Here is a 19,090-nt window from a genome sequence, read left to right on the forward strand (position 1 = left end):
CCTCCTGAGTTCTTCTTTCTTCTCTCCCCCATCCTTACTCACTGTTGCCACCTTCACATTTCCACTTCTCCGCTCAATCTCTTCTTTTTTAAACCCATCTCATCACTATTGTGCCCTTCATCTAGTTGTTCACATTGCAGCCCAGCTATAGCTACCTCATCTCATCAAGGGCCTGCCTAGTGTCCTTCGTTTAGGAGTGGGGAACAGAAGAGATGAGAAAATGTTTTGATAACTGGAGGACAGCACAGTCAGAAATCAGACTCTCCATAAGGCCACATTGCTAAGGTCCACTCAAAGTCACATTCTGATGGATTTATTTATCCTTCAATGCAGAATCGAGGAGGCCACTTTATTGGTAGATAAGTACTATGCAAAGAAGTTTGAGAAAACAGTGCTTTATGAGAATATCGTCTGCCATTTAGGTAGCTTGTGTACTAGGTATGCTGACCAAGTAGAGTATGATCACTCTTAGTCCTCCCACGGTCTTTCATTTTACCAAGTCCAACATACTTACATGCATACTGGGAGCTGAATATTCTAAAACAAATCAAACAAACAACAAAAAAACTTAATTCTGGCCTTAAGTGCCAACAGCGAGAGAATACAAAAACCTCAGCAAGCAGTTACCTTTGAGACAAGGGCATTTAACGTGGGAGACAGGAACAAAGCCCTCACTTTTCATTTTGTACACAGCTTACCTCGTTTTATTTTTCTAACCTTATACACATATTGCTTTAAAATAGGTCAACAAAGATGGAGGAGATTATGGTCCAGTTTTTAAATTTCATCTATTATTGTCATAAAATATGTGATAAATGTTTTATGAAAAATTTAAGAGGTTGTAGAAAATGTACCCAAGTATGACAGCCAGAATTATCTTTGGTAACATTGTAACACCTGTTCACATCTTCGATAACACTGCAGTTTGGAGGAGTTTTTAAAATTGTAAGTATGAATGTTGCTCAGTTAACAATCAACAGATGTTTATTATGTTATGGAGTATAAGTCACTGGTTTACCTTTAAAGTGCTTAGAATTTTGCTTCCCTGCACTGTGAAAGCATTTTCTCTTAAATCTATACCATGGGCCCTTACACATTGCTAGGAGAAACATCAAATGGTATAGCTGCTTTGGAAAAAGTCTGCCAGTTCCTCCAAAAGTTAAACAATTACAGTATGACCTAGCAATTCCACTTCTAGGTATATACTCAAGAGAATTAATAGCATATGTCCACACAAAGACTTGCATGCAAACAGTCATAGCATTATTCATAATAACCAAACGTGGAGACAAGCTAAATGTTCATGAACAAATGAAGAGACAGACAAAATGTGGCATATCTATATAGTGGAATACTATACAGCAATATAAAGGAATGAACTGCTGACATATGCTACCTCACAGATGAACCTCAAAAACCCAATGTTAAGTGAAGGAAGGCAGATATAAGAAATCACATACTGTGGCACCTGGGTGGCTCAGTCAGTTAAACATCTGCCTTCGGCTCAGGTTATGATCTCAGCATCCTGGGGTCGAGCCCCACATTGGGCTCCCTGCTCAGTGGGGAGGCTGCTTCTCCCTCTCACTCACACACTCTCTCTCTTATAAATAAATAAATCATAAAAAAGAAGAAACCACATATTATATGATTCCATTTATATGAAATGCCCAGAAAAGGCAAATTTGTAGAAACAGAAAGTAGACAAGTGTTTACCTGGGGCTAGGTGGGAATGGGGAACAAATAGGCCTAAGGAATCTCATTGGGGGGGGTGAAAATGTTCTAAAACCAGGTATGCCAATGGCACACCACTTAGTAAAGTTACTTAACTGTACACTGGAAAAGAGTAAATTTTATGATATGTTATATATATCGCAATAAACTTGTTAAAACTAATCTGCCTCTTGAGACATCATGTCCCATTCTGAATGGGACACAGAGTGACTTATGACAGCATCCAAATTAGTTTCTCTTACGGAATGCAGCTGAAGTTGGTTCTGCTTCTCTGCTAGGAGTAAATAATCAAATTTAAGTTCAGATAAAAACACCCGTTGTCCTTTGAGGAGAAAGAACGGTCACTGAGGTGACTGTGGCAGAGTCTTTCTTGAGGACCTCTGCTTTACGCCATTTGAAAATGTGTGAAATGCCTAGAGCTGAGCATTTAAAGAATCAGAAAGACGGTGAAGCAGAGTTCTACTGGAATGCAGCAAATGAAAAACAATCAGCAGTTTAAAGATGAGGAGCGGCAAGATAAAACTCAGTGCCAGGAAGCAGGATGTGAAAATCAATGGCTTGTAGATAACAGTCCTGGACAACAGATGGGATAACAACCAAAGCAGTAAGCAATATTTAAATAAGCTGGTAGGTCACTGAACAATTACAATAGGAGATCCTTTTAGCATAAACTAAAAACCAAGCTGCCATGTAGATTTCAAGGAAATGCTCAGGTACCCTCCCAAGTGTCCTCAAGGTCTAACTGATGCAACAGAGGCTCACTGAGTACATCACAAGGGCATGAGACTATCAGGCAGGCCTGCTGAATTTTGATTAATTACTTTTTATGTCAGCCTTCCTCCCTGCTACCAGCCTACCCTCCCTACCTCCAGGCTACCCTCTATCGCGCAGCAAGCCCCAGACCTTCAACAGCAAAGATGAACATAGCTATGGTTACTGAGAGCTCATGATGTCAGGCGTAGGGGAAGTGAATTTCTTACATTTCTCATTTAAACATGAAAGCAAGCACCTGTGAAACAGCTGACTTAAGTTTTCCCCTTTACAGATGACAAAAGGGAGACTTAGTAGTGCTAAGTAACTGGCCGGGGTCACACTTCGGGAGGCAGGAAAGTTAGATTTCAAATCCTTGTTTCCCGAGCCTACATTCTTAACATCTTTATGAACTACCTTGATAAATCAGTGATCTCCCTGGATAGTACCCTCAAGCCAGAGGACTGATTTGACTCATTAAATCCCTTTCCAAGAACATTTTGGACCAGCACACTGTTTGATTTTTCTCCATCTTTTTAAACTCCTCTGATTGTTTCACTTTAATAAAATTTTAATGGTTTCTAATGTTACAGTATTTTATTCCTATTCCAAAGTTTCTATTAAAAAGTACACTAGATAACCTGTCAGAATTGGTGACCTGGAAATTAGAATTTTAGAAAAATGTGGACACACCCACACGTACACACACGGAAAGAGAGAGAATATATAGGCAATATACAATATGGAGATTTTCTTTCTAAATGAGCACTTTGGAAGACTGGAATTAAACAAGCACTAAAAAAATCAAGCTATCCTCAAACATTATTTGTTTTTGCTCCTCTTGCCTCCAAACCAAGACCACGTCTTAACTCCAACCCTTATTCTGTTTGTATGATAAATGCTTTTGGGGCAGGTCACTTATTTTTACTTGAATTCACTAATGTCAAACATGTTCCTAAAATCTTTACTACTTCTTGCTAATACAAGAGTTTGCTTTTGAGGTAAATGTTTATGTTGTCCACATCCATCCTCTCTTTCTCCATATATATCCAGTTGAATAAATGTCTAGAATTCTTATGTCTCAAATTATTAAAGTATGTTAAAAATTAAAACTGCATTAGAAATACGCTACATGTGATAAAATTCATTATTTGAAATATGAATCAAGGTAAACTTTTTCCCAGAAATATATCAGTCAATTTAGATCCTTTTTGCAATTCATTGAAAATAACTTAGCTGGGCACCTGGGTGGCTCAGTCATTTAAACGTCTGTCTTCCGCTTAGGTCATGATCCCAGGGTCCTGGGATCAGGTCCCACATCAGGCTCCTTGCTCAGCGTGGAGCCAGCTTCTCCCTTTCTCTCTGCCTCTGCCTGTTGTTCCCCTGCTTGTGCTCTCTCTCCTTCTGTCAAATAAATAAATAAAATCTTAAAAAAAAAAACTATGAAAATAACTTAGCCATTAATAAATGAGATCCACAAGAGACTTTATGAAATTGAAGTGTATCTGAGAAAATGTGTGTCAAAAAAGTTAGGTTTGTTATAAATGTCTATACATTGGGAACAGAACATTCAGAATGAAAAAAGTACTGAAAGGGGAAAACTAGGATCTCAAAAGGAAATATACAGCTAAATTAATGCATTTTGGTGATGAATAAATGTGCAGCCTCACCTCACTGCTAATACAAAGATGAGTAATTGAGTCAAAATTCTTGGGCCGGTACCTAAAAATTCTAACTGCTACAGACAGAAAATTTGATTAAGAAACTTTAAAAGTAAGATTTCCCTGGAAATATTCAAGCGGAATATCAGTAAGTAGATTATATACCTTAATTAGAGGGCTGGGGTGTCAGCCTCTCTCACTCACTAAGAGACAGACATTGGAAGAGATTATACATTGGGCACTCTGAGAAAATCAGTAAGAAAAAATATGATGTGAGTCTGCTAATATGTCCTGGATTAGTACGTGAGTTAGTATCTGTTAACAAAGTAGTACTTTGTACATAATAAATGTCCAATAAACATTAACTATTAATTAACAGCAATAATAGTGACAGCTAAGTTCTCTGGGGTTGATCACATGCATGCAAGGTGAGGCCAGATAAGAGAGAGCTAAGTATAGCCAGTGACAAGGAAAGGCTTTCAAGAAAGGAAATTTTGAGTTGACTTGTAGAAGTACACTGAGACAAAGAAAAGAGGGAATTGCTTGAGAAAGGAACAGAGGCGAGTAGGGAGTGAAGGGAAACTAACTCAGAAGTACCTTTGGCTCATCTGTTTCTTATTCTTCCGCATCCTCGCCTCCTAAGTACAGGGCCACTAGTGCAACTGCTTAGCTATAAAGATGTGCATGCTAGTATTAGGAATGAGACTGAAATGGTTTATGTGTGCTCAGATTATGAAAGGTCTGAACTTCTTGGCAGAGGAGAGGAGGTCATGGAGGGCCATCAGAGATTCTGGAATACAGAAGTAGGGATAAAGTATTCAAGTTCCGGACTAGAGTGAGCTGTCCTGGCCTTGAATTTGAGCTGTTCTATGTTAACTAGACCTCTGCCTAGTTGTTTAACTTCTTCTAATGTTCTTATTTGTAAAATGGAAATGACAGTATGTGCCTAATCCTGTATGAAAATGAACGTGCAGTGTTAAGCACCCTGCCTGCCACAAAGCAAGTTTTCTCAGTAAGGGCCAGCTATTATCAATTACAAACCTAGGTTCTAGGTGATAAGGGCTGTGTAGGAAGACAAGCCATTCTAACACTAGAGAAGAAAATGTCCATCGGGACACTCGGACTCCAATGACTCTGAGCTTAGTGATAATTAATCTAAGTTACAAAGTTCAAAACCAAGAAGTTAGACTGGGTTTCTAAGCATCAAAATTTTGCTCCTCAAATGACTGCGGGTATGTAATAATCATAATGCACGTAACACTGACAACGTATCTCTCTCCCTCTTAAAAATCACTCTTATTCCATCACCAAAGCAAGAATTCAAATGCTCAGGAAGTAGAGAGTGTCTGAAGTTTTTGATTGACTCAGAAGTGACTACAACAGGCCTAGAAATGACCACTTTGTAACAAACAAAATAAACAAAAATCTCCATAAATCTAGAAAAATTTACTACAGAGTGCCAAATGGGCAAACATCCTAACTGTGGAGAGGCTTCAGTTATAGGCCAAACTTTTTATAGAACTATCTTGTTCATGGGTTTAATATGGCCAGGGACCCCAATGTCCTCTGAACTTCAGTAATAGATACATACAGATAAATACAGAAATATCTGTATATGTATGCGTCTCCTCAACACAGCTCTTGGGTTCCAGAAGGGCAGATACCACAACATCTTCATTCCGTATTCCCCACCATTATGGGGCCAAGAGTAGGTATTCCAGTATTTGCTGAGCTGAAATGAATTTGTCAAACGAAGGTGTTCCAAACAAAGGTCTGGCTGTTTGGGTTCTTCTGCTTCAATATGGTTAAGATTATCTTCTATAAAATTAGTTTGCCAACATCTGAAGAGTTTTAAGTTAAGAGAATTCATCTAAACAGCTAACAGACTTTCTCAATCTACTAAAACGATATCCTTAACTGAGTAGACTATTGGGAATGTGAAGATGTAAAAATTTAGGAGCTGCTGGGTGGACCTGAATCATTCCGCTTTGTGTAACAGGAACATAACACTGCCTGCGGTGGACTCCTGGACTAGGGGGTCACAGTCCTGGGCTCCAGCCTTATCTGTGCCCCTTAATACTCCTGTCACCTCAAACATCTATCAAGGGCTGTTTAAAATGCTACGTATACCTCTTTTTAAGAGAAGCTTATAAAAGAATGATTAAGTGCAAAGGAGATAGATGGTCTTTGCTAGTTTACCTTTTTCTTGGGCTTGAACAATTAGAATAGAGTTAGGATTTTATTTTAGGCTAAGAAAACAAAAACATTTTTTAAGGGTTATATCTATGGGATTTTTTTCCTCAATCAAGTGTTATCTATCATTGAAGAGGAAAGAGTATCAGCTTAAGTTGACAAAGCTGAGAGGCAGAAGAAAGGGTAGCCAAGGAAAGCAGACACTGGAAGAGAACACAACCAAAGCCTTTGAAATAACAAATCAAAGCAGCTAATAAAAGCTATTCCTTTTTCAAAACTTCAGCCCAAACTCTGATACACTGATGGAAGATGCTTTTATAAACACAAGTCTTTATGTGGAACCAGGCTGTGTCATAAAAAAACGAGTACATGTTGAAATTAAGCAGATAGAAATCTAACTATTTTTTAGGTGCCGCCCAACAGGTTGGTACCAAAAAAAAATTTGGGTTTATTTGTTCATCTTAACATTTATATATTTATCTTAGTATCATTTAAAGTTTTAGTTTATAAGTATCATTAAAGTTATAGATAAAGGTGCAGCTGGGTGGCTCAGTGGGTTAAGCCTCTGCCTTCAGCTTAGGTCATGATCTCAGAGTCCCGGGATCAAGCCCCAAATTGCGCTCTCTGCTCAGCAGGGAGCCTGCTTCCCCCTTCTCTCTTCCTTGCCTCTCTACCTACTTGTGAGCTCTGTCAAATAAATAAATAAAATCTTAAAAAAAAAAGTTACAGTGATACAGAAAAGAAGCGAATAACGAAAGATTCTTTTCATTTTTCAAACAAGAAGGTTTGGGGATAATAACCATGGAAATAATACTTACAGCTTTTAAAAAAAAAGCAGGGAAGATAAATAAGTTTTATTACAGGAAGCTAATCCTTGTAACCAAAATATTTCAGTTTTCAGTTTCTAAAACCATAGGAATTTATAGGCCCAACAATGTGCAAATCCTATTATGAACATGGATCCTTTAAGAGGATAGTCAGAACCCAATATTTGAAGTGTTTTATATTATATATTCCTGTGCTCCTTCATCCCACTCCTACACCCTCTCTCAAAAAAAAAAAAAAAAGAAAGAAAGAAAGAAAGAAAGAAAAAGTGTTGAAGAAGTTTGTGTCAAGTTCCCAAGCAAAGCCAGACAGTCTCTAAGGAGAAAGATAAAGCATAGTCCATGTTTTCCACCACTTTCCCCCTCTCTTGAGGGGAAACAGGAAAGGGGATGGGAGAAAGACACCCTGAAGCTCTGAATCGCACGACAAAACACGCATCACCGCGACGCTAACGACCAGATGACATCTATGAGGCAACTTCACCTTCCCACACGTCACTAAGAAGTAGGGCAACAGAAACAAATGTTGGCTGCTGCTTCCTGACCGGCCTTAGAGATCTGACGGCTTGCCCCAGACGTCCCTCGGGAACGACCAACCTCCAGTCGTTGCCTTCGGGTCCAATCCTTGACATCCCCACGGGACTGCAAGTTGCAGCCCACTCCTGACCCACTACCGTGCCTTTTCCTCTAACACAGCATTGGAAAAGGGGAGAAAAAAAGGCGACCCGGCGCCACCGAAAGAATTCAAGCCACAGGGCCGTCCGTCCCCCCTCAAGTTCCACTCCAAACCGGTCCCCGGCAGAGACGTCTGGGCAGCGCGCTCTCAGCCGCCGGGGCTGGGTCCCCGCGGAGCATACTCACTGGGCTGAGCCAACTTTGCTCTCTCTCTTCGCGAGCACTTTGGCAGGCTTTGTGTCTTCCACATCTTGCTGTAGTTCGGTCATCGGGGCCGCCTGTGGAGGACACCTTCAGGCGTCCCTCCGCGGCTGCCGGGGTCCGGGGCGCAGGCCCTGCGAAGCGCGCCTTCCCCACGCTGTCCCCGTGCGCTCGTGGGCTCGGCGCATTCAGGCCGGCCCGGCGCGGCGGGGTAGCCAACCTGGACACGTCCGGCCCGCGGCGATTGGTCCGCTCAGGCGTGCGAGCCGGGGAGGGAAGGGGCGGGAAGGGGCGGGAAGGGGTGGGCCGAAGCCGAGTGACAGCCTCTTGCACCAATCGGGAGGCCCGGGACGCGCTCGAGGAAACCTGTTGAACTAGTCCGGGCTGGCGGGGAAGGCAGCTAATTGGCCACGCAGGTGGAACTGCGCTTAACTAGGCTCCGTAGATGTAACCTCCCGATGTGGGGGGCTGTGCCTCCCAGACTGGAACCCCGGGGTTTGAGAAGCAGGCGGCCAGGCTGCGGCTCCAGGAAATGGTTACGCCTGCGAGAAGCGCTCTCGCACACAGATGTGCTGTGTGGGTTGACTTGGGGCCTGGCCTAAATGATTCACACAGGATGTTGCCTCATTGGGGACTGCTCCGTCGGGGCTTCATCAGTAGGTCAGTTGAGCTGAGTGACAAAGGTAGTGAGACCTGGTTGTCTCTAGGGGTGGTCTGGTGAACCCTTCCAGGGGCTTGCGGCGGGGATGGGCTGGGGGTGGGGAGGCATCCTCAAAACCTCCTTAGCAACTGAGCAGGGGCTGTGCCCCCGCGAAGTACAATGAATGCCTCTTCTTCTTCCAGCTTTTTGGTGAGGTTCGAACGTGGTGAATCGATCTGAAGTTTTGCATTTCAAACATCATTTATGGCGCAGGTTTTTGAGAGCTACCGTGTTCCAGGTGTCGTTCTAAACATGCCCGTATTACACCAAGTGAAGCATGTGTTGGTGGTTTTCTACTTCTCCAGAGTAGTTGAAAGTAAGAGTAGTTTTACTTGCTGGAAGCCCGCATTTACTTTAAAACAATGACAAGGGGCAACAGTAGCTCATGACATGGCTGGGTGGGGGAGGAATCACCAACTCTGTGCTCTTCCTGGAGCTGCAAGTCCTTCATTTTTCTCTTAAAATTGATTTTAGATTTCAGAATAATGACGAAGACTACGGAACCGTAGCGTTCACATGTATGTATGTATATGTGTGCATATATGGTGTGTGTAAAATAAAACACCTACCTTTTCAGATAACTGCAAGCATTTGGGGGATCAAGTCCCTTCCAAAGTTCTCTTTTTCCCCTCTCCATTTATTAGCTATATGATTAGGCTGAGAGAACAAAAGCATCTTTTAGTAGCTCGCTTGCTCCAAAATTGATTCTCTTGACACTTACAAAATAAAACTAAAGAAAAACGTTTACGTAAATTCCATGAGAGTTGGCCTGGTAGGTTGTGCGCTCTCTCTCTACCCCCAGATTTTTTTTAAAGATTTATTTATTGGCACACATGTACCCCAATGTTTATAGCAGCAATATCTACAATAGCCAAACTATGGAAAGAGCCCAGGTGTACATCAACAGATGAATGGATAAAGATGTGATGTATGTATACAGGGAATATTACTCAGCCATCGAAAAGAATGAAACCTTGCCATTTGCAATGACATGGATGGAACTAGAGGGTATTATGCTAAGCGAAATAAGTCAGTCAGAGATAGGCAAATATATGATTTCACTCATATGTAGAATTTAAGAAAACATGAACACAGGGGAAGGGAAGGAAAAATAAAATATGATGAAATCAGAGACAAACCATAAGAGACTCTTAACTGTAGAAAACAAACTGAGGGTTGCTGGAAGGGAGGTAGATGGGGGGATGGAGTAACTGGGTGATGGGCATCAAGGAGGACACTTGATGTAATGAGCACTGGGTGTTATATGCAACTGATGAATCACTAAACTACCTCTGAAACTAATGATATGCTATATGTAATTAATTGATTTTAAGTTAAAAGAAAGAAGATGTTGGTTGAAAAAAAAAGATTTATTTATTTTAGGGAAAGAGAGAGAGCAAGAGTGGGAGTGCAGAGGGAAAAGTGGAAAGAATCTCAAGCAGACTCCCAGCTCAGTATTTCATTCTTTTTCATGGCTGGGTAATATTCCATTGTATGTCTATTCCACATTTGTTGATCCGTTCACCTGCTGATGAATAGTTGGGCTATTTCTGCTATTGTTGCTCTTGTGAATAATGCTGTTGTGGACATTGATGTACAACTACCTGTTCGAGTCCCTACTTTGAATTCTTCCGGGTAAATACCTAGGAGTGGAATTGGTGGTCGGATGGTAGTCACATGCTTAACCTTTTGAGAAACCCCAGTCAGGCCCCTTTGGATGCCTGAATAAGGGCAAGTGTTCAGAACTTCCTCGGCATGGGCTTAGAGCTCATTTAGTGAGCACACGAGTACCTTAGAACTTGTTCTGTAGTGTGTGGGATGAAGACTTAACAATAATTCAGTCTTAAGTGAGAAAGGAGGGGAGGAGGATGGGTATGCGGGCAGGTCAAGAAAATAGCACATAGGCCTTTCCTAGAGTGGAGAGGAATTAGAAGGGAGCAAGTAAGGGGTGGCTGGGTAGCTCAGTCATTTAAGTGTTTGCCTTCTGCTCAGGTCAAGATCCCAGGATTCTGGGATCGAGTTCCATATTGGGATCCTTGCTCAATGGGGAGTCCGCTTCTCCCTCTGCCTGCAGCTCCCCTGCTTGTGCTCTCCTTTTCTGTCAAATTAACAAATAAAATTTTAAAATTTTAAATTTTAAAAAATAAAAGAAGCAAGCAAAAAATATTATTTTACATAGTAATATTTGCCTGGGTTTAAAAGACATTCTCAAACAGCTTCCTTTCAGGAGGTAGGAGACTTCTACTTAACAGCTTGGAATATTGATCGAAATTGTTGTCTTTTTGACGTTGATCAGATACACTGTACATCTGTCCATAGTCTCAATGGCAGAGTTCAAATATGAGCTTGGAGATTTGAGTGGAGATGATGGTATCATGTAATTACCTAATCTGCTGGGTGATGTTTGGGTCAAGTAATTACCTAATTCATACCACGTGGCAGGCTATGTACTTATTAACCAATATAGGCACATATCAAATGTCATCACATGCTTGGGATTTTGTGCCTGTTGTCTGAGGACATGTTTAAAAAGGTAGCTGATGCTCTTATCAAGGTATAACCTGTAATAATTTAGCTATGCACAATATTCAATGTATTAGGGTCCTAAGTCAAAGAATTTCATGAGCATCGATCAGAACACTCCTGTTTTCAATTTAAATTCAATATCCAAAGGAGAAAATGGGAAAACAGAGTTCAGCAGCGCGCCCTACGGTGACACTGAAGAATTTGATTTTAAGACTTCTAAATAGGGTTTTAAGAATGAAAGTTGAGAAGCATTACATGAAGGGGATCTTTACTGACATGAAAGGCAATTTCCTGATGAGTACAGCTATTAAAATTGCAATGGAAAGCTACAGTATGGCATGAAATCTCGTACTCTATAGGCTTTTGAAAATAGTATAAAAAAAAAAACACACAGAATGGTTGTAACCCAGTATTTTCCAAGTCAGGTTATACTGCAGATGGGAAAATTTGAAGTATTCTCTTCCTTTCTCTTAGGGATTAAGCACCAACCAAGCTTAGGACCCGTGTTTAGAGAAATGGACAAAATGGTGGGGGCTTGCTATGATAAGAATAGGTGGTGGTTGGCACACACTAGGATTAAGTCTGATTCTATGAGAAAGCAAAAGCAGAAAACAAAAAAACAAAAAAAAAAAAACAAAAAAAAACCTCTTCCAGCCCCATATTATTTAAAAATTAAAATACACGATGCCCCATAAAGAATACATTAAAATCAATCCCGAAGTTTTAAAGTAGATGTCTATTTTCTGCATGGTTAATGTCACGGATCCCATGTGAGGTAAGGAGGCCTCTGAGACCATCCCTTATTGTGGTTTTCACATCAGGTTCTGGAGGAGTCAGCTGGATGGTTTGAACTAGAGAGCAGGGGAGCTGGTGATTGAAGGTAGGTCTCATGACACCAGCCTCCCTCTTCCCACCACTCAGACACACAGCCTCTCCTGCCTCTGCTAGACCCCTCTCACTTTATCTCTCGTGTATTTGTGTTCTATATTGGGTTCTACTTCAGGGAGGGGGAAAGGGTTGCCTGCCACACACTAAACAAAATTGAAAAGTAAAATCTGCAGTCATTTTTGAGAGAAGAGCCTGAGCTTCAGAGGGTGTAGGGACTCGGCCAAGATGACAGTGATCTCCTGAGGATGAAGATGCAACTTTCCTGACTTTGGGTGGTTGTAGGGGTGCAGAAGAACGGACAGGGCAAAACCAAATTTCATTAATGGCAGAGACGCACACCTTACTGGAGAGTGTGTGTGAAGGAAAGCCCAAGGACACTGACACATCTGTAATGTTGGTGGGGAAGGAAATGTTTGAACCTAGAGCTGTCTTTGGTGGCTGCCCTTTGGAGTTATCTATTGCTGCATAACTACCTCAAAGCTTGTGGCTTAAAACAGTAATTTATTATTTCTGCTCCTGGTGCAGTGGGCCCTGAGCTGGAGGGTTCTCACTAGGGGTCTCTCATGCAGTCAGTGTCAGATGGTGCCTGGGTTTGGAGTACCATCTGAAGACTCAGTTGAGTTTCAGGTGTACTCCTATGTCTGGTGCTTCAGCTGGGATGGCTAGAACAGGTGGGGACTAGCTGAGCATTTTGTCTCCCTCCATGGCCCACCACATGGCTATCCTGGGCTTCCTTACAACATGGCCATCTCAGTATATGTAGATTTCTGACTTGGTGGCTGGCTTCTCCAGGGTACGTGTTGTATAAGGCTAAGGGAGAGTCTGCAAGGCTTCTTATGTGATAACCTTGGATGTCAGGTGGCTTCACCTCTGCTGCTTTCTCATGGTCAAGGGTGAGCTACAAGGCCGCCCCACATTCAAGGTGTGAATAACAGGAGTGCATTTCACTGGGGACCATCTCTGGAGATGGGCTACCACAGTGCAGGTAATAGATGATGCCCTCTGAGTTTAGATACTTTGTCAATGTGGATGTGGGTGAATGGGCGTTTCTAACAGCACTGTTCTAAATGCATGAGATATACAAGTGAACAATATAGGCAAAACCCATGGTGTTTGGTGGGTCTTGCATTCTAGTGGAGGAACTGAAAATGAGAAACATAAGCACATAAAGAACACAGTTTCAACAGATGGGAGGTACAAACAAAATAAAATAGAAAATGATGGAGAATGAGGGAGGCCCATTTTACATAGGAAGCCCAGGGAAGCCTCGTTGAGAGGTGATGTGTCAGATTTGAAAGAGGGGAAGGAGGGAGCATGTGAAGTCTGGGTGCAAAGTTTGGCAGCCAGTGGAGAGAGCATGAGTAGAGGTGTTGAGGCAAGTCTGAGTTCAGCACATTCTAGGGACAGTAAGAAGGCCCACGTTCTCTACTCTGGAGTAAAAGGAGGGAAGAGAAGGTTGGTGGGAGGTGATCTCTGAGAGATACTATCTTCTCTGTCTATTTGTTTTTTTTAATCTGTCCTCTTTCTTGAGATTGGAATCTTCCCCAAAACAAAGAACTTGGGTGTTGTGTCTGCCACTCCATCCACAACACCTGGTTCCTATTAGTTGCTCAATAAATATGTGTTGAATGAATGAAGGAATCACTGGGTCATTGTTTCCAACCAATGTTGCTCAACCATGATCTTCTGGAACTCTAGGGAACCTGAAATGTGCTTTTCTTTTCTTTTTGTTTCTCTTTTCTTTTCATTTTGGAATTTGCAGGGAAAAAGAGTGAATGAAAAAAGAAATTTAGGGGTGCCTGGGTGCCTCAGTGGGTTAAAGCCTCTGCCTTCGGTCCCAGGGTCCTGGGATCGAGCCCCACATTGGGCTCTCTGCTTGGCAGGGAACCTTCTTCCCTTCCTCTCTCTCTGCCTGCCTCTCTGCCTACCTGTGATCTCTGTCTGTCAAATAAATAAATAAAATCTTTAAAAAAAAAAAAAGAAATTTAACTCAAATTCCCCCCCCACCTCAGACCTCCAACTAAAAAAAGAAAAGTAGCTTATGCTACTTATCACTTGTCTGCTAGTGGATGGCAAGTGTTTCAAAGGGGTCAGAGAGGTCCCATGACTCCCAGATGGTCTGGCTCCAAAGTATGTCCAAGAATCACTGTTTATAATCCACAGGCAGTGATTTAAAGTTAGGGAATCTTTCATGTTTTCTTAGAGAAACATTCATACAGCAACTTCCTTTCCTTGTTTTGGGAACTAATGATCATGTCATGCTTATGAGGACTTATCTTCCCCTGCGCCTTGGTTTTACGTGCTCTCTTTTCCTTCCTGGGAAATGTTCTGACGATGTAGTTTGCATGGTGCAATGAATACATTGGAAGCAGTTAATACTTAATTATTCAAGGAGTTTCTGCATGTTACTTTTTTTCTTTATATCACCTATTGCACACTTTTTTTTTAGATTTTCATTCTGTTTTACATACTTTTCATGTTATTCCTTTTTGACAATTCCTATTAGCATTTTGTTGTCTTTTCTTCCAATTTGTCTTCTAATAGTATTCATTTTTTAAAAAGATTTTATTTATTTATTTGACACAGAGAGAGAGATCACAAGCAGGCAGAGAGAGAGGGAAGCAGGCTCCCTGCTGAGCAGAGAGCCCGATGCAGGGCTCGATCCCAGGACCCTGAGATCATGACCTGAGCCGAAGGCAGAGGCTTTAACCCACTGAGCCACCCAGGCACCCCAATAGTATTCATTTTTAAGAATTATTTAACAAACAAGAAAGCAAAAGAGGAACAGGGAAGAAGTGAATACAGAAAACACCTCAGGCAAATAAAGTTTTTCTATTTCCCTCAAGTAACCACAGCTTTTACTTTGGTTTTGTTTAAATTTTATAAACATACCCTTCATTTGAGGTAGATTGTGCAGTCTGTCCTTCTTTTCTTCCTTCCTTCCTTCCTTCCTTCCTTCTTTACTTCCAACCTGTTTTTTTTTTTTTTTTTGCTTTGTATTTTTGGCAAAAAAAACAAGCTATATTTCATGTGCCAAGCTATATTTCATGTGATGGAGATGTAAAAATAAAGAAGTACCTATGTGCTATAACGGAGTTCATTGTCCACAGGGAAAGAGTTCAATAAGTGGTTATTTACAAGATACATGTACACAGAACTTGAGTCCAAACCTATCACAATTCTATATCACAACCAGACACTTGGATCAGACAACTGGGTAGTAGATGGTGGGAAGGGGCAGGGGATGGCCATGGGATGCTTCACGTTCTTCTGTTTTGGGTCACACACAAGTCATACCCACTCCCCACCTAACCCCCTTACATATCCACACAACTTGTTGAAAGGCAGTAGGCTGGAAGTCAGAACTGGGCCCTAGTCCAGGCAGTGTGCTTTGTGCTGGAATGTGCATCTATTAATGGAATACAGCATTGAAGTTAGAGAATGCTGGCCTCAAAGAAAGGGCTCTAGACTTCATGCTTCCAGCTGTGTCACTTTTTGTCTTATAGAGACTAAAAGAGGGAAGGGGGAAGAAACTGCTTTACACAGAAATGTTGGAAGTACCTATTGTGGAATGACAGTTTTAAATAAATTTCATGAGGCAAGAGTGCTTATTAAAATTTATTCACTTGGCAAACTAAGTGCATTTACCTTCTTTCTATAGGGCTTTCTGCTTCTTTGTATGGGCTTCTACCTTTAAAAGCATAGCAGATGAAAACAGAATGTTTCCCTGTGTGTTGCGATCACAGGCTGACTAAAATCAGAATTTATTCTATTTCTAGTAGTAGTAGTAGTCAAAGTAATAAAAATTCATCTTTCCTATTTATCAAAAAATAAATAATAAGCTCTTCAGTAAAACACACATTAGAGGGAAATTCAGATATTGGAAATGCTTGGTCCTATAGAATCCCAAGCCTCCAGATTTCGAGAAAATGTATAAATTACTAGTAGGTACTACAAAGAAGCAGAAGGTGAGAGCAGGTGGCTGTGGTCTTAATTCCTGGCTTCTCAGTTGCACTTCTCATGTAGTCCTACAGAATTTGCTATTTTGCCCCTTCTGTCTGAGGGATTGTCCATGGTCTCCTTTCAGGAAATAGCCCTCCTTGTTTGAGCTCCTTCAGGGAATTGTCCTGTGGCAAAAGAGTCTCAGCAGGGGAGGGGTGGGCATGAGGAGAGGTCAAGTGATTGAGATTCGGACTGATCTAAGAGTCCTAATATGCACTTGACCACCTTGGGCACCTGGCTTACCTCCTATAAACCTCCATTTCCTCATCTGGGGGGAAAAAAACAGAAATAGCAGTAGTATCTATGTTATAGGATCACTGGAGAATTTAGAAAGCTTATGTATGTAAAGGAATTAGTAAAGTATGCCAGGTACCTAGTAAGCACTCAGTTCATTTAAACTCTTGATTATTATCATCATATTATTACTGACCAGAATAATATTTTAACTGCCCTCCCTCATATCATCAGCCCTCAGTATTTAATGAAAACCCACAGTGTGTGGAGTATTACGTGGTTTGCAAGAAGGCATCACTAAAGCTGTAGAAGGTGTAACATCTATTCCCCTCTGAGTTCTCAGCCCTCTTCAAGCTGATATCTGTATCAGAAGCTAAGGCTCCATCCTTAGATCAGTGATATCGATATGTTTAGCTTACTAGATCTCATCTGTAATCTCTCATATGTCCTGGGTTTTTTCCCCTCTCAAATATCTTTGCCACCATAAAAGTTTTAGTTTAATAGTATAGAAGTCATTGGATTTAAAAGGTAATTAATAGGAATTCTGAGGCTTATGGAGGCTTATGAGAGCTAGGATGACTGAACATTCTCATTTGTTTGAGAGAGTCCTGATTTATTCCCACTCTTATGGCTTATTTATAGTATGGTCCCCTTTTTAAAGGTATCCCTGTTTGGAAAACTTATTGACAGGTAATCTACAGTTGGACCAAACTAAAATATTGTATTAGCTCAGGTGTTTAGATTAAGCATGAACTCTTGGATTTGATTGCTTTTCTGACTGGTAGAATACCCTCTGTCACTCAATGTATTCCCAAATTTTACTAAATGACCTGAAACTTACCAGAACAAATGTGTTGCAAAAAATATTTTCAGACCATAGTTCTATGAAACCTGAAGTCAAATATAAGCAAAATTTGGAAAGCCCACAAATACATGGAGGTTAAAGGACATCCTATTAAATAATGTAGCGGTTAACCAGGAAAATAAATAAGAAATACAAAAATAATTGGAAGCAAATGAAAACGAAAACATGACAGTCCAAAGCCTTTTGGATGCAGCAAAGGCAGTCCTAAGAAGCAAGTATATTGCAATAGGTCTGCAAGAAAAGTCTCAAATACATGACTTAACAATACACCTAAGGGAGCTAGAAAAGGAACAGCACATAAAGCCTAAAGCCAGCAGAAGAAGGGAAATAATAAATATTAGAGCAGAAGTAAATGATACAGAAACAAAAAACAAAGCAGTAGAACAGATCAATGAAACTAAGAGCTGATTCTTTGGAAGAATTAATGAATTTGATAGCCCCCTAGCTAGACTTATCAAAAAGAAAAGAGAAAGCACCAACTCAATAAAAATCACAAATGGAAGAGAAGAGATTACAACCAACACCACAAAAATAGATAGAAGTATAAGAGAATACTATGAAAAATTATATGCCAACAAACTGTGCAATCTGGAAGAAATGCACAAATTCCTACAAACCTACAAACTACCAGCTGAAACAGGAAGAAATAGAAAATTTGAACAGACCCATAACCAGCAAAGAAATTGAATCAGTAATTAAAAATCTCCCAACAAACAAAAGTCCAGGGCCAGATGGCTTCCCAGGGGAATGCTGCCAGACATTTCAAGAAGAATTAATACCTATTCTTCTCAAACTGTTCCAAAAAATAGAAAGGGAAGGAAAACTTCCAAAGTCCTTCTATGAATCCAGCATGACTTTGATTCCAAAACTGGACACAGACCCCACTAAAAGGGAGAATTACAAGCCAATATCCCTGATGAACATGGGTGCAAGAATTCTCAACAAGATATGAGCAAATTGAATCCAACAGTACTTTGAAAGAATTATTCACCGTAGTCAAGTGGGATTTATTCCTGGGTTGCACAGATGGCTCAATAGTCATAAATCAATCAACATGAGACACCACATTAACCAAAGAAAGGATAAGGACCATATAATCCTCTCAATAGATGGGGATAAAGCATTTGACAAAATATCGCATCCATTCTTTTTTTTTTTTTTTAAGATTTTATTTATTTATTTGTCAGAGAGAGATACACCGAGAGAGGGAACACAAGCAGGGGGAGTGGGGAAGGGAGAAGCAGGCTTCCTGCCTTGGAGCAGGGAGCCCAATACAGGACTCGATCCCAGGACCCTGGGATCATGACCTGATCCGAAGGCAGATGCTTAAAGGCTGAGCCACCCAGGTGCCCCTGTAGCATCCGTTCTTGATAAAAACCCTCAGCAAAGAAAGGATACATGGAACATACGTCAACATCATCAAGGCCAAATACAGAAGACCCATAGCTAAATCACCCTCAAAGGGGAAAATCTGAGAGCTTTTCCTCCAAGTTCAGGAACAAGACAGAGATATCCACTCTTACCATTACTATTTAACAGAGTACTGGAAGTCTTATCCTCAGCAGTCAGACAACAAAAAGAAATAAGAGATATCCCAATTGTAAGGAAGATGTCAAACTCTCACTATTTGCAGAGGACATGATCATCTACATAGAAAACCTGAAACAAATAGCATGGAGGACAAGGGGAGATGGAGAGGAGAAGGGAGTTGAGGGAAATTGGAAGGGGAGGTGAACCATGAGAGACTATGGACTCTGAAAAACAATCTGAGGGTTTTGAAGGGGCAGGGGGTGGGAGGTTGGGGGAACCAGGTGGTGGGTATTAGAGAGGGCACGTATTG

General features: G+C 41.1%; 1 protein-coding gene across 3 annotated transcripts in view; it reads right to left on the minus strand.

Annotated features, from left to right (window-relative positions):
• The window catches only part of LOC111148323 (GRAM domain containing 2B), a 121,370-nt gene that overhangs the window by 63,458 nt on the left and 38,822 nt on the right, over positions 1–19,090 (minus strand). The window contains exon 1 of one of the 3 annotated variants that reach the window (XM_022504826.1): positions 8,021–8,144. The exons of the other annotated variants lie outside the window; for them this stretch is intronic. Coding sequence (XP_022360534.1) covers positions 8,021–8,103 — 83 coding nt within the window. The 5' untranslated portion in view covers positions 8,104–8,144. Of the gene's footprint in view, positions 1–8,020; positions 8,145–19,090 lie in introns of those variants that run through there. 3 annotated transcript variants of the gene reach the window in all.

This window comes from Enhydra lutris, unplaced genomic scaffold (assembly GCF_002288905.1).
Source record: "Enhydra lutris kenyoni isolate GAN:26980312 unplaced genomic scaffold, ASM228890v2 scaffoldscaffold19, whole genome shotgun sequence".
Taxonomy (NCBI): Eukaryota; Metazoa; Chordata; class Mammalia; order Carnivora; family Mustelidae; genus Enhydra; species Enhydra lutris.